Raw genomic sequence first — 13,567 nt, forward strand, 5'->3', positions numbered from 1 at the left:
TGACAGATATTGAAACCTGTCCGTTTCTTTGCAGTCGAACTACTGGTCGTTATGTCTATTGAGACCGTGTGGACCGCAAAACTCACAACTTTGCCAGCCAGTTTGAAGGCTCGAATCGAGCCGGCTTGACAAATTTTTTGACACAGTGTCTTCCTTAGTTTTTATTATTCGTAGCTAATTTCCTTCGAAAAACCTACCTAGCATACGCCAACGAGATATCTCACTCTACATATTGTTTTCTCGATGTTTGATGGTTTGCCTCTTCATCTCTATTCACCCTAGCATGACAAACATTTTTTGTCACGTAGATCTATCATCGAAATAACACATTTTTATAGACTTTGGTCAAGATAATGTCGAGATTTTGACATTATGAGACGAGTAACTACTCGTCTCATGATGTCAAAATTTAATTACCTCGAGAGTGAGATATCTCGTTGGCGTATGCTAGGTAGGCTGGAGTAAATCTATCGAGCAATGCTGAATGTGTGGACGAAAGCTCGAGCCCACGGCTCGGCTTTTACTCTACGTGATTGCTCGATCGAGCAAAACCGTATGTGAGTACTTACACGGTCTATCGTGTCAAATAGAAATATTATCGGGCACATGACAGCTACATTGTGACACATGACAATTACATAATATGACAGCAGTTTGACACGATAGACCCTAATAGGCAGCAAATAGAATATCAAACAATCAAACATCCTCGACATTTCGTGTAGGCGATGCTAGACCATAAAGTTAATATACCTAGCGGAACCGCTAGGTATATTAACTTTATGTGCTAGACGTAAAAGTTAGTTGTGTATATAGCCTTCCTTCTAATTAAATTTACGTAAATTCAATTATTTTTATATGATTTCAATAACTTTTCAAAAGGTCGATATTACACGCCATTTTAATTTAGAAATTAAAGAGACAACAGACATTAAAATTTTTGGTGAAATGGTAAACTTACTGCAGTGGGTTTTAATAACACTAAATATTATTGTTGTAACTGGCAATGAAGGCGTAAAGAAGATTGATTTGACAATAGATGGTAATTTTGAAAATATAGGAGATAAAACATTTGGAGAAACTCCTAATTATAACAAAAATAGCAGTAAATAATAACTATGATGAAACATTAAACAATGATATTATACTAACATAAGAAAATATTGCAGAAACTTTATTCAATGTTTTAAAAAGAATCATAAACACTACTAAATAAGACAAAGTTGATATAAGAGACACACTGATTACAGAGGTTGGAGAGTCATTCGCGAATGGCACAAAATTGAACAATGGCAAAGAAAATGAACGTCCTACAAACAGAAAGTTGTTTTCGTGGTTAGGTAGTTTAATGAGTAATATGGGAGGTATTGTTTTTTATTTATTAATTAACCGACTTCAAAAGACTTTTTAGTTTAATTTTAAGCAGTTAAATGTTTGTGTATGTTGTGTGCGTCATGTCAATTCACTTGTATTTCATTGTGTTATTGTTATTAACTCTGGTTGTGTTCTGTCCCTTGTATGTTTAATAAAGTTCTTTTTATTTTATTTATTTATTTAAAAAAGGAGGTTATCAATTCGATGCGTATGCATGTGATATTTCCAGAACTGCCCAATTTTCGTATATTATGTTACTAATCGTTGGTTTGTTACAAAATGTTACTTATCACGTTCTTCAAATGTTTTAAGATAAAATTTCAGAAAAGGTTGATAAAATTATTAAAAAACAAGAAAAAACTGTAAAAGAAATTTTAGAAAATATTAACAATTTAGAATATGATCATATTGAAGTCGTGGGATCGCCAGGTAAGTTAACTTTAATTTTATTTGTTGAATTTAGGAGCATATTTATAAATCCATACTTACTAAAACTAGCTAAAAGCCTAGATTGTGTGGGCTCGCGTCGTCATACCTTGACTGACTGATGATGACACATCTGCATATAAAAAGCCTTGATATTATAAATAAAAATTACTATGTTAAAGCACAAATCAATAGGCATGATAGTTTTCCGTAAAGTGTGACAAAATGTACCTACAGGTTGTGGGATATACTAGGTGTCGCTTCGCTCGCCTTGATTAAAAATGTGAAAGTGTGTCTGTCTGTCTATCTGTCTCTGCTGGCTGTAACCTCTTTGCGCCCAATACAGGATACTTTTTATCTCGTAAAAATAAACGGTTCCCGCGCGACAAACGATTTTTTACGCAACGGAGTTGAAATCGTCATATTATTAGACTTAGGTACATACAGAGTGCAATTAAACCTTCCTGCCAAATTTTGATATATTGATCCTTGTTAAAAATAAAAATACACGTATTTTTTTCTTTTATAATCACTCAATATTCGAGAAGAATATTGAAGAGAAGCGTCCATAGATATTATTATATTATATTAATATTAAAATTTTGAGAAATAGCTACCGAAAGTTATCCTAAAAACACTACAATTAATGGACACTACGCGTCGCCCGCGAATCACGTGCCCCCGCGCGCGCCTCCCCTCGCGTCACTCCCGCTTATACCCACGCCGTGAGTGACCGTTCTGCAACGATTTTAAATGGGATAAAATATGTAATTAGAAAAAAATAACACCATTTTTTTTATTAAAGGGACTCTCCTAACGATACCTGTTTAATTGCACTCTTTAGGGATACCTAACTCAAAATATGTTTTAATATAATAGAATATAATGTTATATAAGGTAACTTTTCGTTTCAATAAATATTTCTGAAGACATAGTTTCCGATTCGGAATTTTTAATTTTCAAATTAAAAATTCCGATTACATTCACAACACACACACACAGTAATAAGATCTTTTCAAATAAGATGTAGTTACTAGTTAAGGCACGTTGCATGTTAATTAGAATAAGATCTAAAGAAAATGTTTTGAAATAATTAGACAATATTTTTACGCCAATGAGGCAGAAATTTTGATACCATACATAAATATTAAGAACCATTGTTAAACAATTTTCCTGGACATGCACATGTCGTTTTTTAGGCATCATCAGTATACAATCCAGTGATCCTCATAATAGAAATTTTCGAATTTTTACAAACATAACAGGGAAGCTAAACGGAAATATTTATATAAATGGTGTAAAGTGGGGGAGGGATGAAAACAATCAATGGACCACGGAAAAAAATGGTAACAGTAAGCGACTTTTTACTCACAAAAGTATAAAGTAATTGTTATTATTTCAATAGTGGCTTTTTCAGATTTTTTGCGAAAAAAAAATTTAGAAACTGTGGGCTCAATTCGAAAAATTCTTTCAGTGTTAAATAGCTGATTTATCGAGGAAAGCTAGATTATTTTACTATCACGCAAAGCCAATCACGAAAAAACGGGAAAGATTATTTGAAAGGCCTTATCTCATTCGTGAGATAAGGCCTTTCATCATATGATTTTTCCCGTTTTTGGGTTCCGTACCCAAAGGGGGAAAACGGAAGGATTATAATATGCTATTTTTGGTGGGCATATTTTTCTATGAAATTACTAATTTACGCAAACGAAGCCGCGCGGAGCTAATCTAATATAAAATAACTTTTTCATTATTTATGTAGCCCCTGATGAGGCAAGCGATATTGAACAAGACAAAGAATATGATAGTACCACTTCATCGGCCAACGCTACTGACACAAACGATGGTAAAAGTCATATTTTTAACACGCTTATATTTATATAGTATATACAGGGTGCAATTAAACCTTCCTGCCAAATTTTGATACATTGATTCTTGTTACAAATAAATATACACGTATTTTTTCTTTTATAGTCACTCAGTACTAAAATGTTGAGAAATAGCTTCCGAAAGTTATCCTAAACATCATCATCATCATATCAGCCTATAGTCGTCCACTGCTGGACATCAAATCCTAAACAACAATATAATTAATGGACACAATGCGACGGCCGCGCGTGATGTGCCCCTGGCCCCCTCGCGCGCGCCTCATCCCGCGTCACCTCCTCTCATTCCCCCGCGCCGCGAGTGACCGTTATGCAACGATTTTAAATGGGATTGAAAAAAATAACACCCAATTTTTTTGGTTAAATGGACTCTCCTAATGATACATAAGCCCTGGAAAAAATTTGGCAGGAAGGTTTAATTGCACCCTGTATAGTATCGCTTGAGAAATCACCGTCGCCCGCGGCCGCAAGAGGCCTCGAGCGGCCACGAACGTCCACGGGCGGCCGTAGATTTCTCAAGCGATACTACGTATTACAATAATGAAGATAAAGTTTAAAATCATATGACACTGAAACTGCTCGCCTCGCCTCTGCCATTCCGGTGTGAATTGAGCCTAGATTAGCTTTACTTGTAGGGCTTGTCTAACTTAAAATGACTTGCTCCTCCCTCGTATTCACAGTACATAGTACATTTCATTTATATTATATAGTGAAGTGGTGGGGTGCGTCATTTCAAATTAGACAAGCCTTAATTACCATGTATGTAAGAAAATCTTGGTATCTTAATTTGACCCACTTCCCGGTTCTCAATAAGGATGAAATTTTGAATACGCTCGGAGTTCTGATGACAATACATGACTAGCTAATAAACGTCAATACCATAGTGATTATATTCTCTTTGGTCAATACAAATCCAATATGACAGCTTCCCCAAGATGGCGGTCCGGCTATTTGAAATTCTACCCATGTTAAGGGAATTAATAATAAAAATAACAATTTGTTTTAGATCTCAAAAATCCATAGTATTAGTAGAAATACAATTATTGAAATTTAAATTATGTGAAAATATTTTACCAATGATTGTGATTTAGGATTTATTATCTTATTTTTACGTGGTAGAGCCATGCTTCGGCACGAATGGGCCGGCTCGACCGGAGAAATACCACGGGCCCCCATAAAACCGGCGTGAAACAGCACTTGCACTGTGTTTCGCTGAGTAAGTGAGTTTACCAGAGGCCCAATCCCCTACCTTATTCCCTTCCCTACCCTTCCCTATTCCCTTCCTTACCCTCCCTTATTCTCTCTTAAAAGGCTGGCAACGCACCTGCAGCTATTCTGATGTTGCGAGTGTCCATGGGCGACGGTAGTTGCTTTCCATCAGGTGACCCGTTTACTCGTTTGCCCCCTTATTTAATAAAAAAAAAACGTGGTAGTTCCCCTTTCCATGTAGGCTACATTAATGCAAATTGCAAAAATTCCACGACATAGTTGCTTCTTTAAAGTTTACAGACAGACAGACAAGCCACACTTAAAACGCCCCTCATTTTGCGTCGAGGGTTAAAAACTGGGGTCGAACATTAAGTCTGCTTAAATCTTAAAAAAACGTGAAAAGTCCTTCATCCTTACCACCTCTTATAGAAACACGTTTGAGTTAGCGCGTGTGCGATGTGGGTGATGGACAGCGCCATCTATTGTGAATTTTTGGAAGTAACTTAATTTGAACTTTACGCATAAACACCCACTTACAACCCCTTTTTCCAGTTAAAAAGTAGCCGATGTCCTTTCTCAGGCTTTAGACTATATGTGTACAAAATTTCATTACAATCGGTTTAGTAGTTTTTGCGTGAAAGCGAGACAGACAGAGATACTTTCGCATTTATAATATTAGTAGTTATATATAGATTCTATGACTGGTATAATAGGTAATAGGGTAAAGGTAATATCACATAATATTACCTGTTATTATCACAAAAAAATTAACCCGTCAAGCCCCAATCGGTCGAATCCGACTGCGATAACAATAGAATAACAATAGATTTCCAAGAATCGCGTTGTGTCCGTTAAGGTATTTAGTTATTGAATGCGCCAAACGAAAGTTGAATACAACAAAGATGACGAAAATTGAAGACGAAAGCGCATAGTGTGGACATAGCTAATCATCATCAATAAATACCATCTGTATCTATATATTAATACGTGAGCCAAAAACTTTGTATCCCTTTTGATGAAAAATGGGGAAACGTAGGTGAATGAAATTTTGCAAAATTATAGTTTATATGGTGAAGGAGTGCATCGAGCTAATATTATTTTGAAGTGATGATTTTATCATACATTTTTTAACAAATAAAACATTACACACACACTAGGAAAAATTACAGTTTTTTGAGTGACAAGCCTATACATACGAATTATACTCTTTTATTCGTTTCTCTTTACTCACATTTTGCAAATAAAGAAATTGAATTGAATTGAATTATTTATGGTTGAAGTCTGTTGACAACAAGGTGACAAATTGAAAATGGATTATAGTTTTTTTTATTTAATCTGAGATACTATTAGACAATGCTTACACGGCCAGTCTGAGATCAGCTGAGTCCCAGAGACAAGAGTTGAAAAAAATATGATAAAGTCAATATTTTTTTACAAAAAGGTAGTAGTACTAATGTTGCTGAAACTAAGGTCGAATTTCGACCATTGGGCGATCTCTAGTTCAGTATAATAGACATGTCATGTCCAATATACCTACAGATTGTATTTATCAGTTGTTTTTTTTTTTTCAGAATATAATGCCGAATTCGAGATAATACACCCTGAAACACAATACAATGTATCCGTTGAATATACACAAAACAATACAAATATACAGAAAAACTATACCGATATAAGAATTTATCCTTTCGACACGTGGCGCTTAAGAAAACAAGTCAATAATAGTCAAACTGGGAAAATTATAAGTGACACTGTAGAAAATGTTAATGTAAACGATCTTATAGAAATCGTGGAGTCGCCAGGTAAGTTCATTATCATTTTATTTATTGAATTTAGGAGTATATAATTTAACTGAGGTTATCCTTGGGTGTAGTTCTATCCACTAAACCTAAGTTCTAGATATATTTTGTAAGCCACACGTTTTAAAGAAAATTAAAAAAAATGAGTTACACCTCTGAGGTTACACCCCTGTCTGACTCAGAATTGGTCAATTGGTCTGACGCAAAAAGGCAAAAACTATACCTAGCGGTATAGAGGAACAATCCTAAGATATCAAACGAAACCAAAATGTTCCTACACAATTTTTTCTGAGAGCTCAAATTAACCTGCCGATAAGTGCAGACCATTTGCAGACTTACTGACTGTCAAACAGATGAAAAAAGAGTTCACGCGTCTCTTTCTACCACACAGTGTTATTGATAGTTACATCTTGCTTGCTCAGCTCTTTGATCCTCTAATCTACTAGGTATGTTAACTTTATGTTTTAAGGCGGGCAACGTGTTTATGCTCCGTGACTAACTAAACGATCCATCCAGTTATCCTCGTCCAATAATATATATTTTTTTTATTACTATCAAGCTAATTTTTCGTGAGTCGCTTCATTTTGATAAGACGAACAACAATGTCCTCTGCGAAATTTCTAAAAAGTGGTAGGTAGCAGCGATAGAAAGAATTTAATATTTCAATTTGATGGTTCTAAATAGTGTTGGTAAAAATAGCATTAGCAATAATAATTAATTGTTAATTGCCCATCAGCAATCATTAAATTAATAGTACTTGCTAAAAATACGATTGCTAAAATTATCGTGCGCAGCAATTAGTCAGCGATCATGAAAAATAATTCAAATCCGCGCTGTTTCGCACCACGGCGCTTACTGTTAATAAATTATGAATGGCTATTTTTCACTCGAAATAATACTCGTCACGAGCAGTGCGATGCGAACTGTGAATTCACGATGTTGCGTTTTTAGCAAATAGCAGAGCAATAGCACGTAACATGTTAATATATCAAAATTAGCATGTTAATGAAATTAATATAAAAAAGCATTAATTCCCATTACTAGTTCTAAAATATAGATTATTCTATTTGTAGGACAATGTTAGTCTTAACTTTGTTCTAGGAAACCTGTACTATTCATCAAAATCGGTTCAGTAGTTTTTGAGATTCGTAATTATAATTATTATAATTTTGAAAGACGTAAAGTATTGAAGTCGGTTTTTATACGAAATATTTAATACACAACTTCTTGATGTACATCTTTTTTATTTTTAGGTATGATCACTGTAAAATCCAGAGCACCTCATGAGATATTTTTTAAAACGTTTACCAATGTAAAAGGAAACTATGAATATATAAATATTCACGGTGTAAAGTGGGCCAGAGGTGAGAACAATCAATGGACCACGGCTAGAAGCGATGCTGTCGAAACAAAAAATGGTAACAGTAACACCAATTTTAATGATTATAACTACCTAAAAGTCGAACTTTGTGAGGGTTTGCGTCGTCAAACCTTGACTGACTGATAAACACATCTACATCATATAAATAAAAATTACTATGTTAAAGCACAAATCATTAATATTATTATTCACTTACGAGAACTTTGTCGCAAAATAAAATTCATTTTTATTTAAAATAACTTTTTTTTTATCATCTATTAAGCTGCTGATGAGGCAAGCGATATAGAACAAGAGAAAGAATACGAGAGTACCACTTTATCGGCCAACATTACTGACACAAGCGATGGTAAAGATGACTTCGAGCAAGGTAAAAGTCATATTAAATTCATTTATCGCGCGAGGAAGAAGAGGTAACAGATAGACAGACTGACAGACAGACAGACGTACAGACAGACGGACAGACAGATGGACAGACAGACACACTTTCGCATTTATAATAATATTATTATGGATTATATAAATATATATAATTTACGTTTTGCTGACTTTACGTCAAGGCAACAAAACGTGCCAAAAATGGGGCCACCATTGGTACTTCTTGGGGCCATTTTGGAGCTTAACACTGATTTAACCAAACCTGATCACGACTTTAGAATTTTTTCTGGTTCCTGGAAAATTAATTTAAAGCCAAAAATGGATAAATAAACGTAATTGCATGTTTTTTTTAGTTATTGACGGCGAGACTGAGGAAGAACGAATAGAAAGATTTAAAAAAAAGTTGTTCCCCGATGGTAAGTTAGATAAAATAAAAACAGTGCCGTCTGCCACCACTCGGCTACCGGCCTTATTACACCTATCGAGTAACTCTACTCGTGGGTTACCACTCTATTACCATTCGGTGAGGCAGTGGCGAGTTAGCACAAACAGATTATTTGATTGGCCGAGAGCCATCGCCACTTTCGCCATGGCAGGGTTTTGCCTTCTGAAGCGAGTTCCTCTCGTTCTTTCGTTTTTTTTTATTTTTGATCAGCACTACCCGGATTTTTAACTGGCAGTAAAATGTTGTCTAGTTACCTATTTTTTGCCTTAGGAGCGATTTCGCATTTCGTCCAATCCGAAACCGATCCGAACTCGCAAAATCTGGAGTAGACGGAGAACTATTTTTCTAAGATAGTTTTTTCTTATTCCTTCCGAAGACAGGTCATTGTAGACCTGTCGTCACTGCGACCCTTGATGATCTATTGCTACTCTTTCGTATTAGAGTACCAACCCCAACCCAATGCAGCATTGGGTTGGAGCAGCATTGGCAATGCTGTGGAGCAGCATTGGCAATGCTGCTCATGAACTGAACGATGTGTTTGGGATTGGTGCCGCTAATTTCTTCTTTGATAGAATTACTAGCAGAGCTTCTCCTTAAGTAGATTGAAGAGTCAAGAATAAGGTGAATAGGTGTGGCACAGAATCTGTTAGTCGTAATGCTATTAACACTTATTCTGTAAAGGTGCGTGCTTGATGAGCTTACAGAGTCCAGTTTGGGTTTGGTGCCACAAATTCTCTCTGTAGATGATTTCGTAGTGCACGTATAGCTTTGTCCACACTGTGCCTTTTTCTGTTCGTCATGCGTTATAGCGCAGTCAACAGCGAACGTGAGGCATGCCCGCGACGCATGCCCTCTGACCGTATCCAAAAAACAAAAATGACAATGTTGGTGTTGCGTTCGTTGACGCATCCAATTATTGAATGCGCCAAAACGAAAGTTGAATGAAAGAAGATGACGAAAATTGAAGAGGAAAGGGCATAGTGTGGACATAGCTTATGATAAATACGCATTAAATCCATTTTTGGATACCTTCTCTTCTTTCTTAGTTTTTCGACGTCGTTTTTAGTGCGAAAACGATCTATTAACTAATACTATTTTTCAGGACACCCTCGTAGTAAGGTAATTACTTATACCTACTATACAGGGCAATGAAGGTACTTCTGAGCCAGGAAAGCTTGTGATCCAAGTCTTTGTTATCCTTAACGTACTTGAGAAGATAAAATAATCTTTAATTTTACTAGAATACATTTTAATAAAGGTGTCCATACTACTTATGCAGAGGTATTTTTTTACTTTTTTAAACGGCAATCAAACAAGAAACAACCTTGCAGAACTTTAAGGTACTACAATGTGAATGTTTCTATGATTTTGGGGGGTAGTAATATCTATGGATGAAATAAATAATGAAATAAAAAAAGTATTTTATTTTTTAATTATTAAAAAATAAAATAATTAAATACGTAACTGTTCCTTTTCCAACCTTGTAATTTTTCTATTATATCATCTAGATAATGAATCTGGCTATACATAAAATCATTTTTTTTATTTCAAATCACTCAATAAAGCCTCCAGGTATTCAATAAAACGAATATTTTCAAGTTGTTAGTTGCCTATTTATCACGCACTTACGTCTTTAATTATTCTAACAACTCTTTTTCTTTTGGCTTTATCGTAGTTAGGCGTAGAATTGCCAAGCCAGCCAATTCAATAATCCGCACCTTCATCTTAATTAGCATTTATTTTTTTGGCATTATCGCTCATTATATCAACTGGTACTTGAACAACTGAAAGAAAGAACATTATAAAACCGACTATGAGATGGCAGACATGTTAAAAGGTTTTAATCAAATTATACTACAAAAACTCCGTTGCGCAAAAATCGTTCACACAGACAAACAAACTTTGGCATTTGTAGTATTAGTATGGATTTTATGTTATTGAGCGACACTGGACGCCTCCGTGGTCTAGTGGTATAGAGCGTGGCTCTTGACTCGGAGGTCGTGGGTTCGATTCCCGCGTTGGAGACATGTTATTTCCAAGTTTGGTTAGGACAATGCAGGCTGATCACCTTATTGTCTGACAAGTAAGATGATCTATGCGTCGGATGGGCACCTAAAAAGTCGATCCTGCGCCTGATCTCTCGCTAGTCGTGTCGGTCTTCCGTCCCACTGGGTTATAAGAGTAAAGGAATAGATAGTGCTCTTGTGTACTGCGCACACACTTGGGCACTATAAAATTACCTGGCCTGGTTTCAATGAAACCGGCCACCGTCACCGAAACCGGTGTGGGAGCTATTATTATTATTATTATGCACACACTTAGGCACTACAAAATTACGCCTGCGTAGCTGGCTAGGTTTCAATGAAACCGGCCACCGTCACCGAAACCGGTGTGGGAGCTATTATTTATTGAGAGACATCATACACATGCGCTTATTGACCCTACAGTTACGCTAACGATCTTAAAGTTGTGCGTTTACCATCCTGAAAGAACCAGTCTAATGTCCCCATGCCTCTGATTGGTGGTGTATTCTGAAGAGCTCTAATAATATCTTCACTTTCTTCATTTCCCTCGTTTATATTCCCTAAAATATATTTCAGGGAAAATTAAAGATCGGAGCAAAGGGCGCTACTAGAACATACAGTAAATAACATAACCAATATCCGACATATCGACACCGGAAATATCAATTAACGTAAGTGACATTTTGGTGAAAATTAGTTAAATTATATCATTGAATTCAGAATTTCGAGCTCTATCATTTGGTATTCTTGAAATGCCTCTATCGTTAAAAAAATGTCCCTTACAGTACACATTTTTGAACATCTAGACAGGTTTAATAGTAAAAAATGATGTAAAGGACGTAAATATTTTTAACGTGTTAGAAAAATAGCGTAAATGCTTCTAAAATACAATTCAGTCCCTTAAGTTAACATGTCCTTTACGTTGAGAATTGAGACATAATTGTGATAACTTCACTAGTCCCTTACCTTGGAAGTTAAGAAAATAATTTTATATGAAACGTCGTGTAACAATATAAAAATTCATTTGAAATTATATCTAAGACAATATTATGATTATCCTTACTTGAAGATTTCTCAGGCGGTACTGCATTTACGGCAGCTTGTATAACTGTATTTATTTTTGATAAATCTTTGTAAATTAAACCGGGGAAGGCGGTGCTGGATTTCACATCTGCAATAAAGTTTTCGATGAAAGGTTATGAAACCTCCCACATAGGTAGCTTCTAGTAACGGTGGTCTGTTTTATTGAAACCGGACTATAGCGTAACTACAAGCTGTGGAGGTTATATATTTTTATTTGGATGTTCAACGATCAGTTCACCGTTTGTGGACCGATTTTTAAGATTTTTTCGCTATTGTATAGGGTATAATCTGAATTTGGTACTATGTTCATAAAGGTGGTGCCTTCATGATGGGATCTATAAGTAAACGAGGAAATTCTTCTATATTTAGAAGAAATTTACTCAGATTTTATTTATACTAAAATCTGAATGATATTGTCATTTCGATTTAGCTGAACTTGTTTCAATTTAATTTCAGTTATGATCATTTTTAAATGATCAGTTATGCCAGGCCATGAAGTTTACGATGTAAAGGTAAAACGCCACAAACCTGCATCACGCTATAGAAGTTTCTTTTCGAAAAGACTTAGGGTTAGTAGGTATTGATTGGCTAACAAAACCAATGAACAACGCTGTCGGATAGATACACTCTTGTACAAAACCCCAGGAATTGGACAGTCATAAATTATTATTTCTAAAACATTACCTGAATCAAGTAATCCTTTATTTTTGGATGCATCATGACCAACAATAAAAATGATATCTATAATCAAAAACCAATGTAGCAACTTCATCGTGAACTCAACAGTACTTCTAACGAATTATCATAGATCAATTATTTTAGCTTGAAACACCTGAACGTTATTTTCCCTCTGGTAATTAAAAATGTTTAAGAGCGCGTACCGCTTGATTTGATTTCATTTCTAACTGCCATGCAAAAAGTGTGCAGAGCAACACATTATACCACTGTTATAGCTTGACCGCTGTAAAGTCGACCCTCGTAGCATACTAAGTGTATGCTACGAGTATACCAGATATTTTTTTTAAATGGAAATGTTTAAAAAATAAATATACGTTTTATGTAAGCAATTTTTACGAGGGAGTCAATTAAATACAGCATTTATGATAATTCTAGTTCAAACCCAAAATCCCGTTGAGCCAATATTAGTTTACTTATAGCGCGAAGCGTATTTTTATGCCGCAGTGGGATCCTATGCCTGAGGACTCGAAGTATGTCCATATTATCTCGTAATTTATTATTTAAAGATATACAATCGTATCGCAAAGGTCATAAAGCAGCATCATTTCTAGCTATGTATACGTCTAAATGTTAGTGGAAAGAGATTATAATATATTTATTAGAATTAGATTAAAATGAAACAATTCGTCAATAGTGCAGAGAATCAGTACGCTGAAGTGGAACTGGGCTGGTCACGTAGCTCGAAGAACAGACGATCGCTGGAGTAAACTTACTCTGGAATGGAGATCTAGACTGGGAAATCGGGGTGTAGGTCGACCTCCAACCAAGTGGGACGACAATGATCTCCGTTTAGTTGCGTGTTGGATGCGAGTAGCAGGAGATCGGTC

General features: G+C 35.5%; 2 protein-coding genes across 2 annotated transcripts; one reads left to right on the plus strand and one right to left on the minus strand.

The window, feature by feature from the left end:
- The first annotated feature begins 852 nt into the window (after positions 1–852).
- LOC121738028 lies at positions 853–10,275 on the plus strand. The gene is made up of 10 exons (XM_042129842.1): positions 853–1,042; positions 1,251–1,364; positions 1,687–1,803; positions 3,000–3,152; positions 3,563–3,646; positions 6,467–6,697; positions 7,948–8,112; positions 8,338–8,442; positions 8,804–8,866; positions 9,998–10,275. Exons 1-10 carry the CDS (start codon positions 859–861, stop codon positions 10,045–10,047), a joined length of 1,266 nt encoding a protein of 421 aa, XP_041985776.1. The 5' UTR covers positions 853–858; the 3' UTR covers positions 10,048–10,275.
- Positions 10,276–10,312: 37 nt separating this feature from the next.
- On the minus strand, positions 10,313–12,930 carry LOC121738096. Its single transcript, XM_042129936.1, has 4 exons — positions 12,687–12,930; positions 11,983–12,090; positions 11,375–11,479; positions 10,313–10,679 (listed from the first exon to the last, which is right to left on the minus strand). The coding sequence occupies exons 1-4, from the start codon at positions 12,772–12,774 to the stop codon at positions 10,621–10,623; spliced, it is 360 nt and encodes a 119-aa protein (XP_041985870.1). The 5' UTR covers positions 12,775–12,930; the 3' UTR covers positions 10,313–10,620.
- Between the last annotated feature and the right edge of the window lie 637 nt (positions 12,931–13,567).

The sequence above is a fragment of the Aricia agestis genome, chromosome 22 (genome assembly GCF_905147365.1).
Source record: "Aricia agestis chromosome 22, ilAriAges1.1, whole genome shotgun sequence".
In the NCBI taxonomy this organism is placed as follows: domain Eukaryota; kingdom Metazoa; phylum Arthropoda; class Insecta; order Lepidoptera; family Lycaenidae; genus Aricia; species Aricia agestis.

Bases quoted from the DNA above. Each gene is read 5' to 3' on its own strand.
- LOC121738028 (XM_042129842.1), top strand. From the start codon at position 859: ATGATTTCAATAACTTTTCAAAAGGTCGATATTACACGCCATTTTAAT. The intron at 1,043-1,250 runs GTAATTTTGAAA...CACTGATTACAG, and splicing joins GATTGATTTGACAATAGATG to AGGTTGGAGAGTCATTCGCG. The intron at 1,365-1,686 runs GTATTGTTTTTT...AAATGTTTTAAG, and splicing joins TTTAATGAGTAATATGGGAG to ATAAAATTTCAGAAAAGGTT.
- LOC121738096 (XM_042129936.1), bottom strand. From the start codon at position 12,774: ATGAAGTTGCTACATTGGTTTTTGATTATAGATATCATTTTTATTGTT. The intron at 11,480-11,982 runs GTAAGGATAATC...AATATATTTTAG, and splicing joins ACCGCCTGAGAAATCTTCAA to GGAATATAAACGAGGGAAAT. The intron at 10,680-11,374 runs GTAAACGCACAA...TCTTTCTTTCAG, and splicing joins AGACTGGTTCTTTCAGGATG to TTGTTCAAGTACCAGTTGAT.